The sequence below is a fragment of the Struthio camelus genome, chromosome 3 (genome assembly GCF_040807025.1).
Source record: "Struthio camelus isolate bStrCam1 chromosome 3, bStrCam1.hap1, whole genome shotgun sequence".
NCBI lineage: Eukaryota > Metazoa > Chordata > Aves > Struthioniformes > Struthionidae > Struthio > Struthio camelus.
In genome coordinates this window covers 40,541,632-40,562,623 of record NC_090944.1, presented here as the reverse complement: position 1 = coordinate 40,562,623, position 20,992 = coordinate 40,541,632, and the positions used below count along the sequence as shown (strand labels likewise).

General features: G+C 38.4%; 1 protein-coding gene across 4 annotated transcripts in view; it reads left to right on the top strand.

Moving 5' to 3' along the window:
- The window catches only part of LMBRD1 (LMBR1 domain containing 1), a 78,553-nt gene extending 57,909 nt beyond the window's left edge, over positions 1 to 20,644 (top strand). For 2 of the 4 annotated variants that reach the window (XM_068937483.1, XM_068937485.1), the window contains 3 exons: positions 9,405 to 9,486; positions 18,713 to 18,804; positions 18,967 to 20,644. In XM_068937483.1, coding sequence (XP_068793584.1) covers positions 9,405 to 9,486; positions 18,713 to 18,804; positions 18,967 to 19,086 — 294 coding nt within the window. In that variant the 3' untranslated portion in view covers positions 19,087 to 20,644. The remainder of the gene's footprint in view (positions 1 to 9,404; positions 9,487 to 18,712; positions 18,805 to 18,966) is intronic. The other 2 variants (XM_068937486.1, XM_068937484.1) reach the window with 1 other exon arrangement.
- Positions 20,645 to 20,992: the final 348 nt, after the last annotated feature.

The window sequence follows — 20,992 nt, the reverse complement described above, 5'->3', positions numbered from 1 at the left end:
TCCCTTGCCAGATCTAATTCCAGCTGGGCCTTAGCCTTCCTTGTCGCTTCCCTGCACACTCTGACAACGTCCCTATATTCCTCCCAAGTGGCCTGTCCCCTTTTCCACGCTCTATAGACTTCCTTCTTCTGTTGGAGTTTGTCAGGAGCTCCTTGCTCGTCCAGGCAGGTCTCCTGCCCACTTTGCTGGACTCCTTACTCAGAGGGATGCACTGCTCTTGCGCCTGGAGGAAATGATGCTTGAATATTAACCAGCTCTCCTGGACTCCTCTTCCTTCTATGGCCCTATCCCATGGGATTCCTCCAAGCAGGCCCTGAAGAGGCCAAAATTTGCTCTCCTGAAGCCCAGGGTTGTGTGCTTCCTCCTCACAAGATCCTGAACTCCACCATCTCAGGGTCACTACAGCCAAGGCTGCCCCCAGCCTTCATGTCTCCAACTAGCCCTTCTTTGTTTGTTAGTGCAAGGTCTGGCAGCACACATCTCCACCACTTATGTCAATAAGTTATTATCAGTGCTCTGCAGGAACCTCCTTGACTATTTGTGCCTAGCTGTGTTCTCTTCCCAGTAGGCGTCGGGGTGGTGGAAGTCTCCCGTGAGAACCAGGGCCTGTGGTTGTGAGGCTGCTTCCAGCTGTCTGTAGAAGGCCTCATCGACTTCCTCTTCCTGACCAGGTGGCCTGCAGTAAACCCCCACAACAATGTTACCCATGTTAGCCTGCCCCTTAATCTTTACCCGTAAGCTCTCAACTCATTCTTCATCTGCCCCTAGGCAGAGCTGTATACATTCCAGTTGCTCCCTCACAAAGAGCAACTGCACCACCTTGCCTTCCTGTCCTGTCTGTCTTAAGAAGCATGCAGCCATCCATGATAGCGTTCCAGTCATGTGAGTTCTCCCACTGTGTCTCTGTAATTGCAGTGAGATCATGGCCTTGCAACTGCACATGGATTTCTAATTCTTCCTGTTTATTCCCCATACTGTATGCATTGGGGGACAGGCATTTCAGAGGCAATGGAGCATGCAGAGTTGCGAGGATGGGTGCAAGAGGATCTTCCATAGTCATGTCCTGTGCACACTTCCCTCGCTACATGTACCCACTGGAGGCATCTTGGTTTGAACTGCATTTTTCTGACTACCCTGTCTCTAACTCCCCTTTTTATCTTTCCTAGTTTAAAACCCTCTTGATCCGGCTGGCCAACCTGTTGGCAAAGACATGTGTGCCCTCTTTTAGTGAGGTGGATCCCATCTTTCCCTGTCAGCTGTCAATCTTCAGACAGGGTCCCATGGCTGTAGAAACAAACTCTGTTGCCAGCAGTAGTGGCACAACTACTTTCAGTTTTGTCTCATCTTAGTGAGTGAAGGCCTGTGTACTTTGGGAAAGGTCAATGAGTGATGCATGACCAAGAGTATCTTGAGGGTTTTATGGACAGCTGTTTACCCAAGACTAGCAACCTACAGGGGCAGACTTTTAGATTCAATCTTCTAAATGTAGACAAGTAGCCAGATCATTAACTGGTTACTCATATTCAGGCATAACATCTTGATCTTTTGGGTGTTGTGTTGGGCTTAAGTTTCACAGAAGACGAAAAGAATCAGGCTGAATTGGTTGGGAGAAGGGATTTGAACAGGACTATGACTACCTGGATACTGCCTGAGTGTTTGGAATACTTCTATTAAACTTCCAGAAGAGTGTACTTCTGGGAGAAGAATGCATCTTTCAAAAAAAGCTTTATTAGCTTGCAAATACATAGTAAAATGCATGGTTAACAATTCTTTCTGCTAAAATAGGGTAGTTGCAGAAGGTTTTAGGGGAAAAAATACAAGGATTTGAAGTTGTAGTGTTAAATACTTTAGAGAAGTAGAACCTGATCAGCTTGACTGGCATGCTGAGTGGACGTGGTAGAGTTGTCACTGCAGAAAGTGAAGCATTCAAATGCTGCTACTCTACTCTTTATACATTCAAATCATCTCTGGTAACAGGAAGTTGATCATCCTGATATAAAATTTAAGCACAGTAAAGGGACTACTATAGGGAATTTGAATATTCAGTTTTTAAACTGATGAAAAGGTATTAAGCCTCATACGCTAGTTATAATCAGTACAATATAAGCATATGTAGACATCTCTAAACTGGCTCAACTTGTCAGAATTAGGGTAGCAACAGCAAAAAAGGCTGAAAAATCCATTTAGGAAAATGGTTATGCTTGTATGGTAAGTGTGCATAGAAATATTATGACATACTGAATCTATATTTTAAAACATGTAGGTTATACCTGAATTAGTTATGAGCTCAAGTCACTGGAAGAGGCATGCCTTGTATCTTACTTTAAACTGAATGTTTCTAGTTACAACAGATGTGGGTGGGAGGGTAGGAAGAATCTTCATTAAGGAGCCTATAGAGTTTGGTTCTCTGAGCCTTTTGACCTGGAAACAATCATTAATGATAGTTTGCAGTTGACCAAGACTTAAAGAAAAAGCAAATAAAGAGGACTGCTAATAGCTTGTTTTGCTTGTTGAGTAAAACTGAAGTGTTTCAGTAAAATCAAATGTGTGCATGGCAAGATAGAGGATCAAGAGTTAAACTGCTAACATTCAAAGAGTTTTTGTTATGAAGATAGCTATCTGAACAGGCATAGAGTTTGTAATGAAAAGGTCAAGGATGCAGCACAGCAAAAGAGGCTTTTGTCCAGGTGGTTTTGACTGCTGTTGGGGAAAAAATGCTTGTCAGCACTGTAGAAAGGATGAGAGGGAATAGTTGATTGGAGACCTGCAAATTTTTATTTGAAGGATTAAAAATGTCATGGTGAAGACTGTCTTGGGTCTCTAGCTTATGTCCCATTTCAGACAGCTTTGTTTAAACTGCATAAAATAACTTGTAAAAACTGAAATGTAAAGCACATATTGGTAAAATACATCTGGATTTTTCTCTGGCATACCAGGTAAACCCAGGATAACACTCTCTCAAAGCATCTTTCAGAACTTAGTCTTACTCCAAAAGTAGTACTTGCTATCTTGATTACCAGATGTGAAAATTTTCCTATTTTGAAGCAAGGAGAGATGACAGCTGGAATGAAGAGTGACAGATGTTTCTGTGGACATATGAGATTAAGAGGTTCTTGAGTTATGAATCAGATTCTACAGAGCTGAGAAGCCAGGAGTACAGAAAGGAACTGGGCAATAGAAGAATACTTTTGTGCCTATGGCATGCTTCCTGCTGATGAAGCTGTATGTGTTGAAGTTTACTTGGACAGTTTAGTTCTTAGCTGCTCATACACACCACCATAACTTTCATCAGTTCATCTAATGCCACTAGGAATCAGCACTGTGCAGACCTAAGGAATATTCCAAGTCAGTTTAGCGGGACTGACAAACACAAATATAGAATCTGGTGATATGCAAAGACAAGGTATAAAAGAGCACTTTCTCCTTTCTTTGCTCCACAATTTCAGACCTAGCAATCCATCAAACTATTTACCACTGGTATCAGTGCAGTTCATTAGGTTGGAATCCTATGCCTGAATCTTAAACAGTCTCCTTTGGGGAAGTTACTCTTGATGAGACCTGTATAACTCCGAAGTGCTGTTAGCCTTTCCTAATAAGTGCATGTTTATGAAAAGGGGCTCTTCTAAGGCAATTCATGTTAGCTAGACCAGCACTATTAGCTTTATTTAATTCTTTGACCATGGAGATATTCCAAGCATGTCTGTCTCCAGTTAATCAAGAATATCTTCAGTTATAATTTCTGTAGGAAACTTGAAAGACTCTTGGATATCGTGCCTTTACCAATTGAGGCCTATATGAGGTTTTGATGAAGTTGTGAAGGTCATGAAACATTGAAGAACTTTTGATTTCGTCTCATTAGGCAGTCTTTTGAACAGCTGCTAAACAACCATAGTAGGTTTTTGTGTAGCCTTTCACAAATGTGAACAGTTCTATCCACATACAAAACTTTTCAGGCCTGTAGTAGAAACATAACTCTGGCCATACTTGGTAAAGTATAATTATTTCTGTTTAACTAGGCCTGATGTTTCTATTTGTCTGCCAGAAAGACTACCATTTGGTGATGACTGACCGAATGGGCTGCTAAGGCTTGACCAGCCTAGACAGGAAATACAAGGCCAGCACCTACTGCTGGTGGCCCTAATACTTTTCCCAGTTGGGATCTAAAAAAAATAGCAGTCATTTTCTTTCCGCAGTCTTTACCTAGGTACTTTAGTGGAATAGAGGTGAGGTACCAGCTGTTCCATTGTCATTAGCAGGAATCCAAAACTATCCCTTAGAGAGGGCCAAGTGCACAAGCACTTATATTTTTGTTTTTGAACATATATGGGAATAACTGTGTAAAAGGCTGCAACCTAACCTTGTATATCATAGGTTGCTACTTCCTTCAGTGCCCAAATGTACTTCCAAGAGCTGACACATACTGAGTCACTGTTTTTACTCTTTGCCCCCGCTTGCCCTTGGGGAGTCCTACTTTCAACTTTGGACTGGATTTGACAGTAACTGAAGTATTGGATTTTGTTGCACAGAGTATTTATGCAAAATGGCTGAGATATGAGTGCCCTTACTATCTAAAGACTAAAGGATTTTGGGGAATGGTTTTGGAGCTACATCTCTGCTGTCACTTTTGCAGCTCCTCTATCTGTGATTGTTGCTGTGTCCTGCAGAGTTTCAGCTTGTTCCATGCTGACTTCCTTGCTATTTCTGTTCTTGCTGCCTTCTCCATGGGAAAGGTAGAGTATTGTCCTAGGACCTAAATTCCTTTGCCAGGTCAGACAAGGGGAGTTGAAACAAGTCTCCTATAGCTCTGCAAACTGTTAGAGTTGTAGAAGAAAGAGCAAGACAGGTAGAAACACTTTGAAGATTTCTACTAGGATAGAAAAAGCAAGAACATCTTTGCTAACAGGTTGGCCATCCTGGTGAGGAAAGCTTTGAAGTAGGAATGATGGGGAAGTAAGATGACCAGCAGTCAAGTGAGGAAATGGTGGATTGGGTTGGAAGGCAAAGCGCTGGGAGATTAGATGAGACTTCAAACAAAACAGAGCCAACGGAGGGGCTACCTCAAATGACTGCAAATAAGGAAGAGCTGGGAGGACAACATTATGGGGGAAGTGCTCATACTTTTTCTGGGAAGTCACAGCTGCATGCCTCTCAAGTACAGCATGAAGAACAAACAAGTTGGAGGTCTTTGTGCAGTTGCAGGGTTATGATCTCATTGAGATAACAGATGTGGACTAACTCCCTGACTAGAGGGCTACCATGGATAGTTGCAATTCCTGTAGGATGGACAGGTCAGGATGGTTAGGGAGAGTTGCCCTTTATGTGAGAGAGCAACAGGTGTACATGGAACTTTGTCTAAGGACAGATTATGATCCAGCTAAAATCTCATGGGTTAGGATTAGAAGGCGGATGAACATGGCTGATGTGGATGCCTGTTCCAGATGGCCTGACCAGGCGGTAGATGAAGAATAAGGCTTCCCCTAATCACCTGATGTTTTCAGGCCCTGATCCTCCTGGGGCACTTGAACTACCCTGATATCTACTGAAAGGACAACGCAGTGATTCACAAGCAATCCAGGAGATTTTTGGAGTGTGCTAATGACAACTAGGTGCCTAATGCTTATGATCAATAAACTGAGAAGAGGAGATGCTCTGCTGGACCTGATCCTTAAAACAAGGAAGAACTGCTTGAGGATGGGAAGACTAGGGACAGCATTGGCTGCAGTGACTGTGAGATCAAGTTTAGGATCCTGAGAGGAAGGAAAGTGTAGCAGGATTCTAATCCTGAACTTCAGGAGAACAGACTTTGGCCTGTTTAAGAATCTAAGAAGAGTCCCATGGGGATATGGTCTTGGAGAGAAGAGGAGTCTTGGACAGCAGGGTTTTTTTGTTCGATCCTCTGAAGGATCGTCTTCTCCAAGCTTTCCTCAAGCTTGTGCTAATGAGCAGAAAAATGAGTAAAGGTGGCAGGATGTCTGCACTGAATGAACAAGTAGCTACTGACAGAACTTGGATATAAAAAAAGTATACAAGAGGTATAAGGAGGCACAGGTGATTCAGATGGAATACAGAGGCATTGTCTAAGCATGGAAGGTTAGTGTAGGAAAACCAAAGCCTATCTGAATTTCAAATGGGTGAGGGAAGTGAAAAGCAATGAGAAGGGCTTCTAGAAGCATATCGGTACCAAAAGGGTGGAAGTGTGGGCCTGCTGCTGAGTGGATCAGGGAACCTGGCGACAGGGGATACAGAAGGCCAAAGTATTGATTGCTGTCTTTGCCTTGGTCCTTACCAGTAAGATTTGCCCTTCAGGAATCCCAGGCCCCTGATGGAAAGTCTAGATCAATAAAGACTCCTCCTCAGGGGAGGAGCAACAAGTTATGGAGCACTTAAATCGGACATATGCAAATTGGACCTGATGGGATGTACCCGTGAGTACTGGAGGAGATGGTTGAGGCAAGGCCACTTTCAGTCTTTGAAAGGTCCTGAGGAGGTTCCTGAGGACCGGAAGAAAACAAATGTTACTCCTTATGTCCAAGAACAACAAGGATCCAGAGAGCTTACAAGCTAATTGGCCTTACTTTGCTCTCTGGTAAGGTGTGATGGAGGAAATTCTTCTGGAAGCAGTTTCAGAATGTATGAAGAATGTATGATGACTGGGAAAAGTCAGCATGACTTGTGAAGGGGAAGGAAAATCATGTTTGGCTATCTTGATAGCCTGCTATGATGAGGTGACTAGCTTGGTTGATGAGAGAGCAGTGGACGTTTATCTTGATATTAGCAAGGCTTTTGAGGCTGTTTCCTGTAATGTTATAGACAAATTGTTAAAGGATGAACAAAAAGTGGTCAGTGAGGTGAAATGGAAACTGGCTGACCTGCTGGCTTGTAATTAGTGACACAAATTCAAGCTGGAGGCCAGTCACTAGTGATGTATCCCAGGGGTCGATATTGGGACCAGTATGGTTTAAGATGACCTGGATGATGAGACAGTTTGCCGACAGTAAGGAGTTTACTGGGATTGCTGCACTAGGTTGTTCTGCTACCATTTAGACGAACCTCAATGGTACTGGAGAAATGGGCTGAGAGGAACCTCAGAAGGTTAACAAAGGGAAGTGCCAAGTCCTGCCCCTGGTGAGGACAGGAATAGCCCTGTGATGCACTGCATACCAGGGGCTGACTGGCTGGGAAGCAGCTTTGCAGAAGAGGCCCTGAGGGGATGCCAAGGTGATCATGAGTCAGCAGTGTGCGCTTGAGGCAAAAAAGGATAACAACATCCTGGGCTGTGTTAGGAAGAGTGTTTTTGTTAGGTCAAGGGATGTGATCCTTCCCATCTAGTCAGTACTGGTAAGGCCCATCTGGAGAGATTGCCCCTCCCTGCCAAGCCTTTTTTTTTTTTTTTTGAGAAAACAGTCTTGCTGCCTCTTAATTTGCCAGCTTTCAGATCAGCTTGTAACAAGCTCAAGGTGACTGAGTATAAGTAAAAGCTTCTGGTCAACATCTGCTTAATTCTTTTCTAGATAAACAGTCCTGGTGTTTTTTCAGTCTTTCTATTATGTGCGTTTCCTTGACAACTTGTATAACCAGAGTAATCTTTGGCATATGTCCATGTAGTTTCATAGTAAACAAAAGATATCTTTAAAGCTCTTCAAAGACTCTGTGAGTAGCAGTGAGAAACACTGGTGTAGGGTTGATGAAACTTTTATGGCAAACCTAATTCCTATTTTTATTAGGAAGGGTAATACCATGAAATGTTTATTTTATCCCCGTTTGGCAATAATTTTTTTGATGTCTTTTTGTAGGAAGATCCAAAATTATCAATGGACCTGTACAAGGCTTTGCTTATTGGGGGTGGGGTGGGGAGGGGAAGGATTGCTGGAGGAGAGGCTAGTTTGGGGCGGGGGGGGGGGGGGAGGAATGATTGCTGGAAGAAGAGAGGCCAGTTTTATGACTTCAAGGTACAGTGCAAGCCTTGAGCTTGTAGAAAGTATTCTGAGTTGAATTCAGATACATGGAGAGTCTAAGCTGAGTGTTCATGGAGGATGAGAATAATAGACTAGGAAAAAAGCAATGGGAATCATTAAAGGAAACCTGCAGTTCTAGCTATTTTTTCATATTCTATTTTAAGTATCTCATGTTTTAAAAGCAAGATGTGAGTTGAGGAAGGGGAGATTGTGAAATGGTAAGAATCTGATCATTATTCTATATTCTTTGCACTCATGCCGTATTATTACTGTTCTCTTGAAAAAAGTACTCTTTGGGCAGTGTAAACTGTAATGATGACAGCCAGCTGGAAATACCTGATGGCAGCTGGGCCACAGTGAAAAATGTAAACTTTCATTAATTGGAATTTTTTGTGTTCTTATCCTATTGCTTCTATCTATGTATTGTTCTTTTACTACTACATTTCCACTTTGGTCCCTGATTCCTGTGTCTAATCATGCTCCTTTCATAACTTTCTCTTAAGACAATACTGATCTCCACTTTCATGAATCTGTTGCATGAAATGTAAGTTAGCTGCTTACTCAAATTGCTTTTGGGAAAACTTGGTGGTTTTTCTTGAGTCTTCAGGGTGAAAGCTGAATTTAAACATTCAGTAAACTTTCTGAAGTAAGTTATCAGACAGTTCTATGTACTAGCTTGTGTTGGTTTCTTGTGAGTTTAAGGGACATGTTTTCTTCAGGCTGCAGGAGAAAAGGGATAGACCCTTACTGATTCTCTCAGGAGAACTTCCCCTTTAGGAAATCATAAGCACAATAGAGAAGAAACTGGAAGTGAGTGAGTTTAAGTGTAGATACCAGTGCAGTAGGGTTTGCTTGCGACTTGATGATTCAAAAGTAAGGCTGGAGTATAAAGACTTAATGTGGCCTCTGAAAGGGTCAGTGTTTCAAAGGTGTAAACAATTTCAGAAATACTTGAACAGGAATGTTTAGGTCCACAACAGTTCACTTCAGTAACTGGTCTTCCTCTACTCTGCCTAGTTAAGCACTTTGGATACTGTCTTGCTTTTAGACCAGGAAGACTCTCTATTCAGTGTCATTAGGCAAGCCTAATGTGTGGTGTCTTCATCACCAGAGATGAATTCCAAATTCTTCTTATGTAAAGTTAAAACACTTAGTTTTGGAGATAATTTTTATTTTACATGAGGTTTTTAAAAAAAACACAGACTAACTTTGAGTTTTTTTAGTTGAGTACTTATTTAGAAACTTTTGTTACATCACTCTGAAGTGATGGTGTACACAATAACACCATACTGTTCAGGAACAGTCTTAGCGCTCTGCATATTGTAAAAGGTTTGTCACAGCTTGTTTTATAAACAATTTATTGAAAGATGCTTGTTTTGGGAACCATCACTGTGTATAAAAACACTGCTTGTAGACATGTGTATTGATCTTGCATATTTATTTATGAAGCAGAGTAATAAGACAATTGATGGCCGGTTGAGGAATGTGACAACATTTGTATCAAAAGACTGTGATGCAGATGCACCTGAAGGTAAGATAAATGAAATTTTTTCTTGTTATAACATTCCCTATGTTTTATATGAATACTCAGCTATAGTAAGCTGCTCAGTATTTTGATGGTTTGAGGCATTTGTTTTGGTCTAATACTAAGCTTTGTGGCTACTTTCAGGAAACAAACATTACGTTGCAGCTTACTAAACTTTTTTGAAAAATGACTCTTTAGAGAAACAATGTATAACAATGCATTTCAATTAATTAGTTCACAATCTTCCATTTGCTTTAATGTGGATCTGGAAGCCCCTAAATGAAAAGGAAAAAACCTCTAGACTTCACTAGAGAATGGTTTGGCATCTGACATGTTACTTTAGTGCATGTCTGCCATACAAATACACAGAGAAGCTACTATGTTACACAGTTTAGTAGAATACAAATGCAGAATTATTTTCTTCATAATTGCACTGAAGTTCAGATCTTAAGATGTGAATATAAGCTGTTCGATGAGCGCTGTTACCAGTGGAACTTGATCTTGTAGGCTTATTTTCTGTATCCTCTTGTCAATTTTGATTACTTAATTTTGTTTGAGATCCAGTATAGTACTTAGCTGCTATATTACTACCCATCTCTCCCTGAACTGCTGCCTGGACAGAAGATGTATTGTGAATAACTTGGAGCTGTTTGAGTAGTGATTAGCAAGCAGAAAGATAATGGTGGAGTTTTCCCTGATGATCCGTCTTTGCAGGCCTCTTAAGAGACTGGTAGCACTAACTTTCTGTAATCTTTATTCATCTGTGAAGCTTGACTGAAACTGAGAATGTGTTCAAAACCTGTTTATATGCAGGGTGAGAGAAAGGGAGAGACCACTTTGGAAGAACAAATCTAGCATGATTGCATTAGCTTGGTGTCTTAATGAAACCAGGGTCACACTATCTGAATTACACATGGCATTGCAATACTGATGCTGCAGTTTAAGGTCACCATCAATTTTATTGATCACTTTTTGGTCTTTTGTTTAAGAAATTGATCTCAGGAAAAGATTTATGGCCTTCAAAATGGTCTAGACTTTAGGCTGAAGCTCTGAATTGTTTTCAGTCTGGCAAACTTTAAGGTTCTTTTACATAAAGAACTATATTATGTATGCATGATATGCTTATAAAAAGGCTTGACAGTGCTCAGTAATTGATAGAAGAGACAAATAGCTGTCCTGTGTTCGCATCTTATCAATATTGCTGATAACTATTCAGAGCTCTGTATTGACTATATTTCTAAAAATGAGACCTACTACAATTATCTGTCTTCGTATTTGTGGGTGGTGTTGCGAAAGATGAATGTAAACTTAAACAGCTCAGATTTTTTTATACTAGGAGTAATACCTGAATAATTGGGTTTTTTGCACCCAATGTAAGGTATCTTTTTTGACTGTGGTCTGTTTTCTTTGGGGTTGTCCCCTTTGTATTTAAATCTGCCTTGAAATTTGCCATGTGACTGTTTTGGTCTTATTTCTGATGGTGGCTCATAAAATCTCTTAAGGCTTTTACCCTTCTTTCCCCCACAGCAGTCCTTCAAATGAATCATTCATCTAGCTTTCTACTTTTGATGGCTATTTTAAAAGACTTCATGCAGGCAGAATTGTTTTTGATCTTTTGACATAAAAGTAGTTCAATTTATATTCAAGCTGCTGTATTTTTTTAGCCACAAAAAATGGCATCTTCTGTGGCAGAGTTTACAAGAGCAAAATCTAGTCGTCATTCAAAATTAAATCACTTTCAGGTTGTACAAATCTTCTGCTGTTTTTGTTAACAGCTTTGTAGGTTAACTAATATTTGCTGGAAGTAGAATATACACAGTGATATTGATAAGCTTCTTAGTCTTTTCTGGGGGAAATCTAAATAGTCTGACTTTCTAAGGGTTTACTCCTTAATTGAAGGAAGTGGGGTTGGACTGAGAAATTTCCTAAATTCCACCAGTACTTGATGCTGTCTTTTGAGGGCTTTGAATATTTTCCTTAATGTGTTTTTTTTCCTAGTTTGCTTTGAAGAATGGAAAAGTATAGCTGATGTTTAAAGCAGTCGTCTGCTGCACTATGCACAATAATTGGCCTATGTAAATGATGACTTTGATTTGCCATCATTAACATGCATTGTTACACTGGAGATGAGTCATCCTCTAATAGAAAAGAGGTGGAGAAGTTATCGATGTGTTGTCCTATGCTGGCATAGTGTAAATAGATGGCTTTTGGTTAAAGGTGAATGTTAATGTGATCAAAAGGCTGTTGTGGAGTTCTGCTAACTACAGATGTAATCAGATTATTGAAGTGTTTTATAAATGGAAGATAAATTTTTTAAATTTCTGAGGTATTCTAAAGAATTAATTCATGTTTTGATCCTGTCAGCTGCATGGGTTATGTTTACAAATGGCAGATACTACATTTCAGTTTTCTAATACTTATAACGGAAACTAATGAAAATAATGGTTGTGAATCTGGTTTTCTCTGCTTTATGGTTAGCTAGAAGATACCGACAAGCAGATTTTCAATGGAACTTTTTACTCCTGAAGTGGAAACTAGGTTTTAAGTATTCTGTTGTTTTTAAGGGTGTTAGACACAAAGCTGAAACAGATGCATCTAAGCTAAACTGCAAATACTTGAACAAACTTTTTTGAGCCCTTAGTGCTAGATTTTCGTGTAAAAAAAAATCTGAATTATAATGAATGAAAATATTAATTTCTTCACTTTATTTTAATAAACTACTTCATTTTGATTGGTGTTTTTTCCTTAAATATAAAATCATGACCTTTCAGGAGAGATGTTGTTAGACAAGCTTTTATAAGCTTACTCAGTTTATTAAACACTTAGAGCACTACTCTATTTTAAAGTATATTTTTTCTTTTTGAGATAGTAAAGACCTGACCTGATCTTTGTTTTAGCAACTAATCTTCTCAGAGTAACTTCTATATTGTTGAAACTTTAGCCTTTAGTGAGGTATACTTTTTATACATTTGTTTCAAACTAATGTTCTACTTGCTAAAAAAAGACACTTACCTTTTTTGAAGAAACATAAAGCAGTGTTTGCCAATAGAGGAGCATCTGAAATTCTCTCAGATTTTGGGATTAGTTGTGCTGAACTCAAGAGAACATCATTTGTCAAGTATGTGAACTTATTACAGGCATTGTAAACATACAACAGATGTTAGCCTAAATTAACACCAAATCTACAAACTCCAAGTATAAGAAAACTAAAAGCATAGTGAAACTAGAAATACAGCAGGACTAAAAAAAAAAAAAAATGCTCTACTGGTTGAACCATGGGTTTATAAGAACTCAAGTAAGTTCAGTACTGCATATCTGACTCTGGACAGCCCCATTCAGTAGCTGTAAGTAGTATCAATAGCTATGATTCTCTTAAATCTGTTTTCTGCAGTTCATTGTTTACAGGCATCCGCTTGTAGAAACATCATCCTATAGCTTTTATTCTTACCTCATGGTGGACAGCTGTGAGCTGTTCTAAATTCTTTCCTTCTCCCTCCAGGAAAACTTAACTGGAGAGATAAGGCAGCACTTGCTAAATTCTCTGAACTGTTAACAGAGTTGAGCAGTAAAGCAGTCATAACCCTATATTGTTGTCTTAGATCAACATCCTAGTTCCTATGCTTGTTGGATTTAAGCTTAACAGTAAATAGGAATGCTCTTGTCCTGTCAGTACTTTGGAGTTGAAGCTCCTGATAATAAAGGATTGAGGGGTATGCACCTATTAAATAATTAACCACAATGTGAGCCTCTTTTGTGGGGAGAGGGGCAACCAACATGGTCTACAAAATGATCTTTTCAATAATGGCAGTTCTAAGATGGTCTTTGAGCATCCTATTTGCCCTCTCTGCGAATAGCAAAAGCCACCAAACCTTTTCATAACTGAAACATTTACATCACCATTATTGGGATTACTGTAAATGTATGTTTGGAGCTGCTTCTGCTGGTCTAATCAAAACAATGTGTTGTGGCATTGTCAGCTGATGAATTAATAACATAACATGTTCAAGAACAGCCATGCATAAATCTTTGGCAGCATCCTCCTACTACAGCTGATGAACCTGAATACGGTTGTTCCCTGTCTAGCTTCAAATAAGACTTGCTGAGTAGGATGAGAGAGATATCTGAATATATCCGAAGATATCTGAAGCTTATTTTGACTTGCCCATTTGAACTCTTTAGTCTCTGACCCAAGTCAGAACTGGAAGGAAAGTTGGTATTCTGTCTCTTGAGGTTTCAATTTTTAGCAGAGCATTTCTGATTTTAAATTTCATTACCTGGTGGTTATTTCCACTCCTCTGTGTATGAAAGTTTGTTTTTTTTGATTAAATGGGAATAACAATATACTTATCTCTGAGGATGGGTCACGGTGCTGTAGCACGCTTCCCTCTGGTTAAAAGGGTTTCTGATCCCTCTATCTACTCATGCTAGAAGTGGAAGTCCTGTTATTCCCTAGAAAAAACGGAATTAGATATTCCATGGGCTGGTGAATATGGAAGATGGGTTTTGTGCTGTGTTAAATGTTCACTGGTTTGGTTTGTGTCCTTAGCTTAAGAGTGTGGTGTGTCTATGGGGTGTATTTTTTTTTTGCCGATTTGTTTTTTTTGCTGTTAACTTCCTCATGCGGTTCTGGCAGTATGGGCAGTTCTGTATCTTGGTCAGTTTGATTACTATGCCTGATGTTAATAATCTTAATTGCAAGAGAAAACTAAACTGAAACTTCTGTATATTCTAGCGTAAAGTCTATAGCCACAACGATTAGTCTGTTAATCTTGCACACTTCATCTGGAAGTATAAGAAAACACTCAGTATATTGTTGCTAGGAAAATGTTGCCTTTCTCTAACTAGAGTCTTTGTTAGAACCCTTTGTTACCTTATTTTTATTCCAGGAGTTTTAATCCTTTTTATATTACTTGAATTTCTTAAGGAGCATATCCATCTGGCAGTCGTCATTCCATCCAGTAAAACCTTATAGATTATTTTACCCTACCTCTGTGATGTCAAATGCTGCTTAATCTGGTGTCATTGTATAGTTTCTGATAAGTAAAGGCATGTTTCTCCGAGGCCATTTTCAAACTGGAGATCTGAGTGCCTTTGCCCTGTACCTGCTCAGTTCATAGGAATACTTGTTTTTCCTCTTTTTACTTAAAATACTGGTACATTGTGGCAGAGAAAGGAGCTGATAGTGGCACTATCAGTTGAGCCAGATGAATCTAAAAGCCATCTATCCAACTAAATGTTCCACAAGTTACAATTTTCAAAACCAGCCATTCTTGCTTGTAGTTGCTTACTCTTTTCATCAAAATGCAATTTAGCTTTGTTGCGGGGCAGGCCATAGTACAAAACTAACATTTTTCACTTGATTTCAGAGGCAATTGATTTGTTTTAATCTAATGTAGAATGGACTTTTCCTGTAGGAATGTTTGTTGTCGTACAAGCTGATACTTGTACGGTCATGTAACCCCGGCAAAGCATACATGAGTGACAGTAAATAGCACGTACAACAGGTGCTTCATGGTATGAGTAGCATAATGAGAAACAGTATCTAGAAATCTGGAAAGAATATATATTAAGATGCCACTGTTGAAGTGCTGCTGTGTCTGAGGTGCCAGGGAGGTGTGTATAAACCATCATTTCATATAGATGTTCTTCAAGTTGAAGCACAATTGAATTTTGAGTAGTAGTATAGGCTGGAGGGTAGCCCAGAAATAATGCCAGTAAGGGGGGAAATGCAAGTTTTGCCTTAATTACCTGGGTGAGATCTCAAACCATTTGGAACTTGCAACATAACTTAAATTTTTAGTACCTCAAAACCCTTCTTGAGAAGCTAAAGTTGTAAGCAGCAGTTGCATTTTGCAACACTCTGCTTCTAAATGGTTGTCAGTACACCGTATGAAATGTTGCTCTTGAGTACCTGAAACCATGCCTTCAATGCTTTTAGTAACTGGAATATGTTGTGCTTATGTATTCTGACAGTAAAGCTACAGGTTTTCCTCTGGAAGTAGCTTTGGATGTAATTGTTCATAATTAGTTTTATCTTACATAATACTTTATATTTACAGTTTCATCATGTATAACTTATGAATTTTGCATACAGAAATCACATCCTTAATTTTAAAGGGTACCTGTCATTGCCCAGCTTTCTTATTAGTTGCTAGACATCTGCAGCTCTCGTGTTTAAGTACAGCATGAATTGGCATGTGGCTTGCCTATCTTTTGTATTTATAGTAATTTTTCTATGTTAAGTTTTTAATATCAAGCTATGTATTAGTATGGGTACTTCTAATGGTGTTCCATATCACCAAGAGTGGTGTGAGTGGGGGATTTAGGCAGGCAGCCATGGTATTTTCTAACACTAATATTTTTGAAATGCATGATAACTTCAGTGCATTGGATAGGCAGTTTCTGGCTTCTCTTTTTAGATTTGTGGACTCCTTTTGCATTACCTAAACAAATGCATGGGAGTTAATGATTCAAAACAAATAGTGAAGAATAGTTACTTTTTATGATCCTCAGCTTTTTAAGCTGCAGAATTATCCATTTCAAAGTGAGTGCTTGCACATGAAAAATGCTACCCTGGTTTTGAAAGGAAAAGAATGTTAATGTTGACTTTTCTAGCACAGTGGGAGCTGTGATCCAAAAGAAAAAAGCTTTGGTTTTTGAGAAAATATATAGTTATGATTAAGTATGGAGGAGGTGTGCTTTAAACTACCCCTTTATGAAGGGGAAAGTTTTGTTTATCCTTGTAATCTGACTTCCTTAAGTAACAAGCTAATTCAGTTCTTGGAAGAAGGCTTGGTTAAGATTATCAGTAAACTGAGCCTAATGTTGGATGTTTGGCTTTAGTGCTTGGTCAGCACCATGTAATATGCTCTACTATTAAAGTGGTGACAATTTATCTATCAGTCTTGGTAGCTTTCCATATATGCTTTTATTCTAAGTGATCAAGATACCATCAAAGTAATATTTGTGACTATCATTCTGGATAAAAAGTAGTTACCTTTATTTTTAGGATGTTCATTATTTAATTTATTCAATGTGCAACAGAATTTAGAGGGAAAACATCGTTTATATCCTTAGCCTACTTAGTAATATTTTAGTTCAGAAGGAATAACTACAATATCGTTAGTTGAACCTGTAACACATGTTTTCTCCTGAACTGTTTTCTTCAAGGTCAAACCATTCCAAAATACTTACTGTCTAATTACTGTAGAGAGCCATCTGAGGGTCTCTTTAACTGTTCCTTAATTCAGGTAAGCAGCTGGAGAGCTGCAGATGGTGCTGACTGTCCTATTTCCAATTATGTCTTCACTTTACCAGTGTTCTCTATCTTATTTGAAATGCAGCTTCACTTTTGTTTTCTGGCTATGTTCATGCTAGGAAATAATGGAACGTTGTGAACAGTTTGCTACCCAATTCACTTTTCCCCTTATGTAGGGTGTGTACTATTGAGTGGTGTGATGGGGGAAAAATCTCTCAAAGCTTTTTCTCTTTGTTCAGATCATTCTAGACTTCCCAGATTGAAAGCACAGGCAAAGGAAGGCACTTGGCTGAACCATTCTACTTGTGTTGGAAGAAACTTGCTTTCTCTACTGAAGCTGTTTTGCTGTTGTCTGCAGAATGTGCCTGTTCATATGTTGCATGCCTTGTTTAATGTTTGTGAAAACCCAGAACAAAGTTTTACAGGTTTACAGCCTTTTTTATGAAGGTTTGCAGCTTTTAACCCTAAGGAACCTTAAAGGAAAATGGAGGAAAGCAAAAAGGTCATCTCTAGGCATTGCGTTATTTTCCTATGAGTAGGGGCGACCTTTTTGCTCAAGATATTTTGCTGTGAGCAAGAGAATGAGAAGCATCGGCATAGGTGTGTCTGTGGAGCCTTGTGTTATATGGCATGGAACAAAAGTAAGCTGTAAGGGATATCTTTACAGAAGAAATATGCCTACTTTACACTTAGCGGTTTGTACAGAAATGTAACTGTGGTCAGCTTTGCTAAGAGGATAACGATGTGTCAAGCGAACTGTATCTTCATCAGTTTAACTATGAGTTTAGGTTTTATTCCAAAACTACTGGGCTATGCCTGATTCTGACTGTTTACTAAGTAATAATTATAATATTAAATGCAGCTATTTTCATCAGCTGTTCTGACCGTACTTCTAGAGAACCTCTCAATCATACCTACATTGGGAAGGAAAGTAAGTGTTACTGGACTATATATTTTGCAAGCTAAATTTAAAACATCCAACTTCTGAAGTACTAGATGTAAACACTTGTGACAGAACAAGTTATTCTCTTATATAAAAAATCAAGGAGGATTTGTGATGTACAGGAAAATGGAACAAGTCTTTTCAGATTGAATTATATTTTAACCATGTCTTTAGGACTCAGAGGTAGAAGGCATGTATCCTGTGGAGTTCTGCAATATTCATTGCTTTATTCATGTCGCACATTGGCTGCTTTGCGTTTGCTGCCTGGAGTATGTACTCCTCTGATTCTGTTCTGCCTGTAGTACCTCTATAAACTTGAACGAAAGTAAATTAACTTCATTTGCTCCCTTGCTATTTTAAGTGACTAATAAAGCTTAGGATCTGGGTGTAGGAACAACGCTGTTTCCAGGAAACAGTGATTTGGTGCTTTTCTATAAGTAGATGCATTAACTGTTAGTGTCTGTCAACATACCTGTGGAAGCATTAGCCTTGATAAAAGCATATGCTGACAGAGGTGTATGGCTCATAAAAAGCCTGGTACGTAGTTTGTGCCCTTCACAACTCAACTTGATAGTTGCTATTTGTTTTTACAAAACTTATGCAATCCTGATCAAGAGAGACTTTTTCAGCAAGTATATTGAAATGCATTTTTTCAGTATGGCATCAGCTTTGCATCTTGTACGTATGGTTACAGTACTTCTGAAACGGAGGGGTGAGTGTGATAAATGATCTGTGGTCAGAACAGGTGAAAATTTATGCATTTGTAGAAGTTGTACCCAATAGCAATGGCCTTGCCTGTGTAACTGACGATTTCTAATACCACTCGTTTTCACATTCACTATTCCATAATTGCAAATATCCCTCTTGCATATGCTTCTGGTGGTGGAGAATGCATTTGACTTAACTGAGTAGAATCATTCTTCAAAGCAGAATACTGTCTGAAGCTTCAGAATTATCTAATTCCAATATACTTGCAAGATAATTTTTACAGTAATTTTATGCTACATCACTAATATCTACTTTTCTTTTAGATCAGTGTATTGTTACTCGGACATACCTCTTTCTTCACAAATTTTGGTTCTTCAGTGCTGTCTATTATTTTGGGAACTGGGCATTCATCACAGTAAGTACTTTGATTTAGAAATCACTGAGTCAAGTTGAACAGTGTACTGTAGTTGTCACTGAATCACTTGCATCACAACACTGCGTTCAATTTTACTTGTATTGCCTTGGTATGTCACTTAATTGAATAACAGTAACATGTACTACTGATTTAAAATTGCAGGTCTTCTTAATTGGATTAATTGTATCATGCTGCAAAGGAAAGAAATCAGTCATTGAAGGCGAAGTGGATGAAGATGATTCAGACATGAGTGATGATGAACTATCTGTTTATTACCGTTGACAGCCTTTTGCCTTCAAGGTTAAAAAAAGTAATTTAAAGTTCTGGTGGAAGTCTTACCCGTGTGGAATTCCTATCCAAATAGGCAGCTGTGCACTTATAAAAACAGAAGATAAGTGTACTCATTTAAATGGGATGAGAAAACTGAATATTTTTGAGTATCACTGTATCAGAGAAAGTGTAGAAGCTGGGTTTGATTAATATATAAGAAATGCTGTTTTATGATTAAATGTATATGTTGTGTAACTTTCCAATGTACAATTTGATAAAATGTTTGCAATTATTTCATAGTTCATGTTGCTTTTTTGTTAGCTTAGGTTTCTTAAATACTTTCATGGCTTACTTGTAGGACAGTTTTATGCAAGCTTGTTTATAAATAAAAACTAGCTGCTATTCGACAGAATAGCTAGTAAACATTGCTAGAAACACTTGAATGAAGCTTTCACTTTCAGAAGGATGCTACTTGCATAACTTTTACATTAGTTTTGCTGACATTTGTGATTTCTGTATAAAACTATAGTTAAAAGATACTGCCCTTAAAGTATTCCCGAAACATCATCTTGATAAAGTGATGAGTTCCCAGAATGTGAGGAATAAATAATTTCCATTTTCCCCATTTAGATTACTATGGAATCTTCTGGTATCCGTGAGGTAGCTTTTGCTCTACCAGGAAATCATTAGTGTAAATGACAATGTTCAGTGTTGTCGGTGTGGTCAAGTTCTGCCAGGTGCCTAACTTAATAATGGAATAATTAAGATAGGATTAATTTTTATAACTTAATTTCTCTTTATAATGCAGATTGTGTAGTTTGAAGTTTTTCTTCCAATATTTAGTATCAATATCAACTTGTTTACAAGCCTATATGTTTGTATAAACACAATTCATAAAGACTTTTCATTCATGTCCTCTTCACAAAATGTTGACTATGTAGTTACTCAGCTTTATTTTTAAGGTTGAAAATATCTTCAAATGTCCTTTGACAGCCTCCAAAAGAAACTATATTTAATAATACTAAGTACTTGGCATTAGAAGTTTAAACTTTAATACTGCCTGAGGGGAAATTATGGTCCATGCATGCACATGGAAATATTTAAGTAATATTTTATAAGACTAATTGTTAAACAATTATTGAAGTGTACTGAGGTTATTAATGTATTATTCCCTTCTTGCCTGTTGGCAGACTCTTAAAGCTGGCAGTTCCCTGCTCAATGATCTGAAAACCAGTCTGCCTCTTCCTGTAGTGTTCTAGGAACTTTGGAATTTTAATTCTGTTTCAATATTTGAAGAAGTCAGAATTGCTTATTTTAAAGAATTCATGAATGGAGAGAATCAATGTTTACTGTTTTACATGAACAAAATGAGTCTTTGAGTCTTAAGTCTTGTGTCAACTACTCCATGATCCATATTTGTGACAACCTGGTATGATGTTGGTGTTGCATCCTGATCATAAGTTTGAAATATGTGGTCAAGTTTGCTGGACTAATAGCAACCAATTTGTTTCCCAGTGAGACACATGAAAGGATGAATATTCAGACCCTGATAGCAGGTGCAGAGACTTGAGTAAGTGATCTGTTTGAACTCCATTTGGCTAACATTAACTGAACACTATTTGAACCATGACCGCAGGCAAATTTCCAAAGAAGGAATTCTTCTTGTAAAAAAAAAAAAAAAAAAAAAAAAAAAAAAAGTTCAAACGTTTATGGTAGATCCTCATGTTAAGTGTCTAGAAGTTCCCTGCAGTCTGTATCCAGAGGATATCAAGAAGCTGCAGAAAATACTACTACTTGGATGCCCTGGTTAAAATTTAAGCTAATTTAAATAAAAATTAAAACTACTCAAATGTTCTTTTTGTTGATTTTGTTCATGTTTAGCTGTAACTGATGTTAATCATTACTTCCTTCTTTTGGC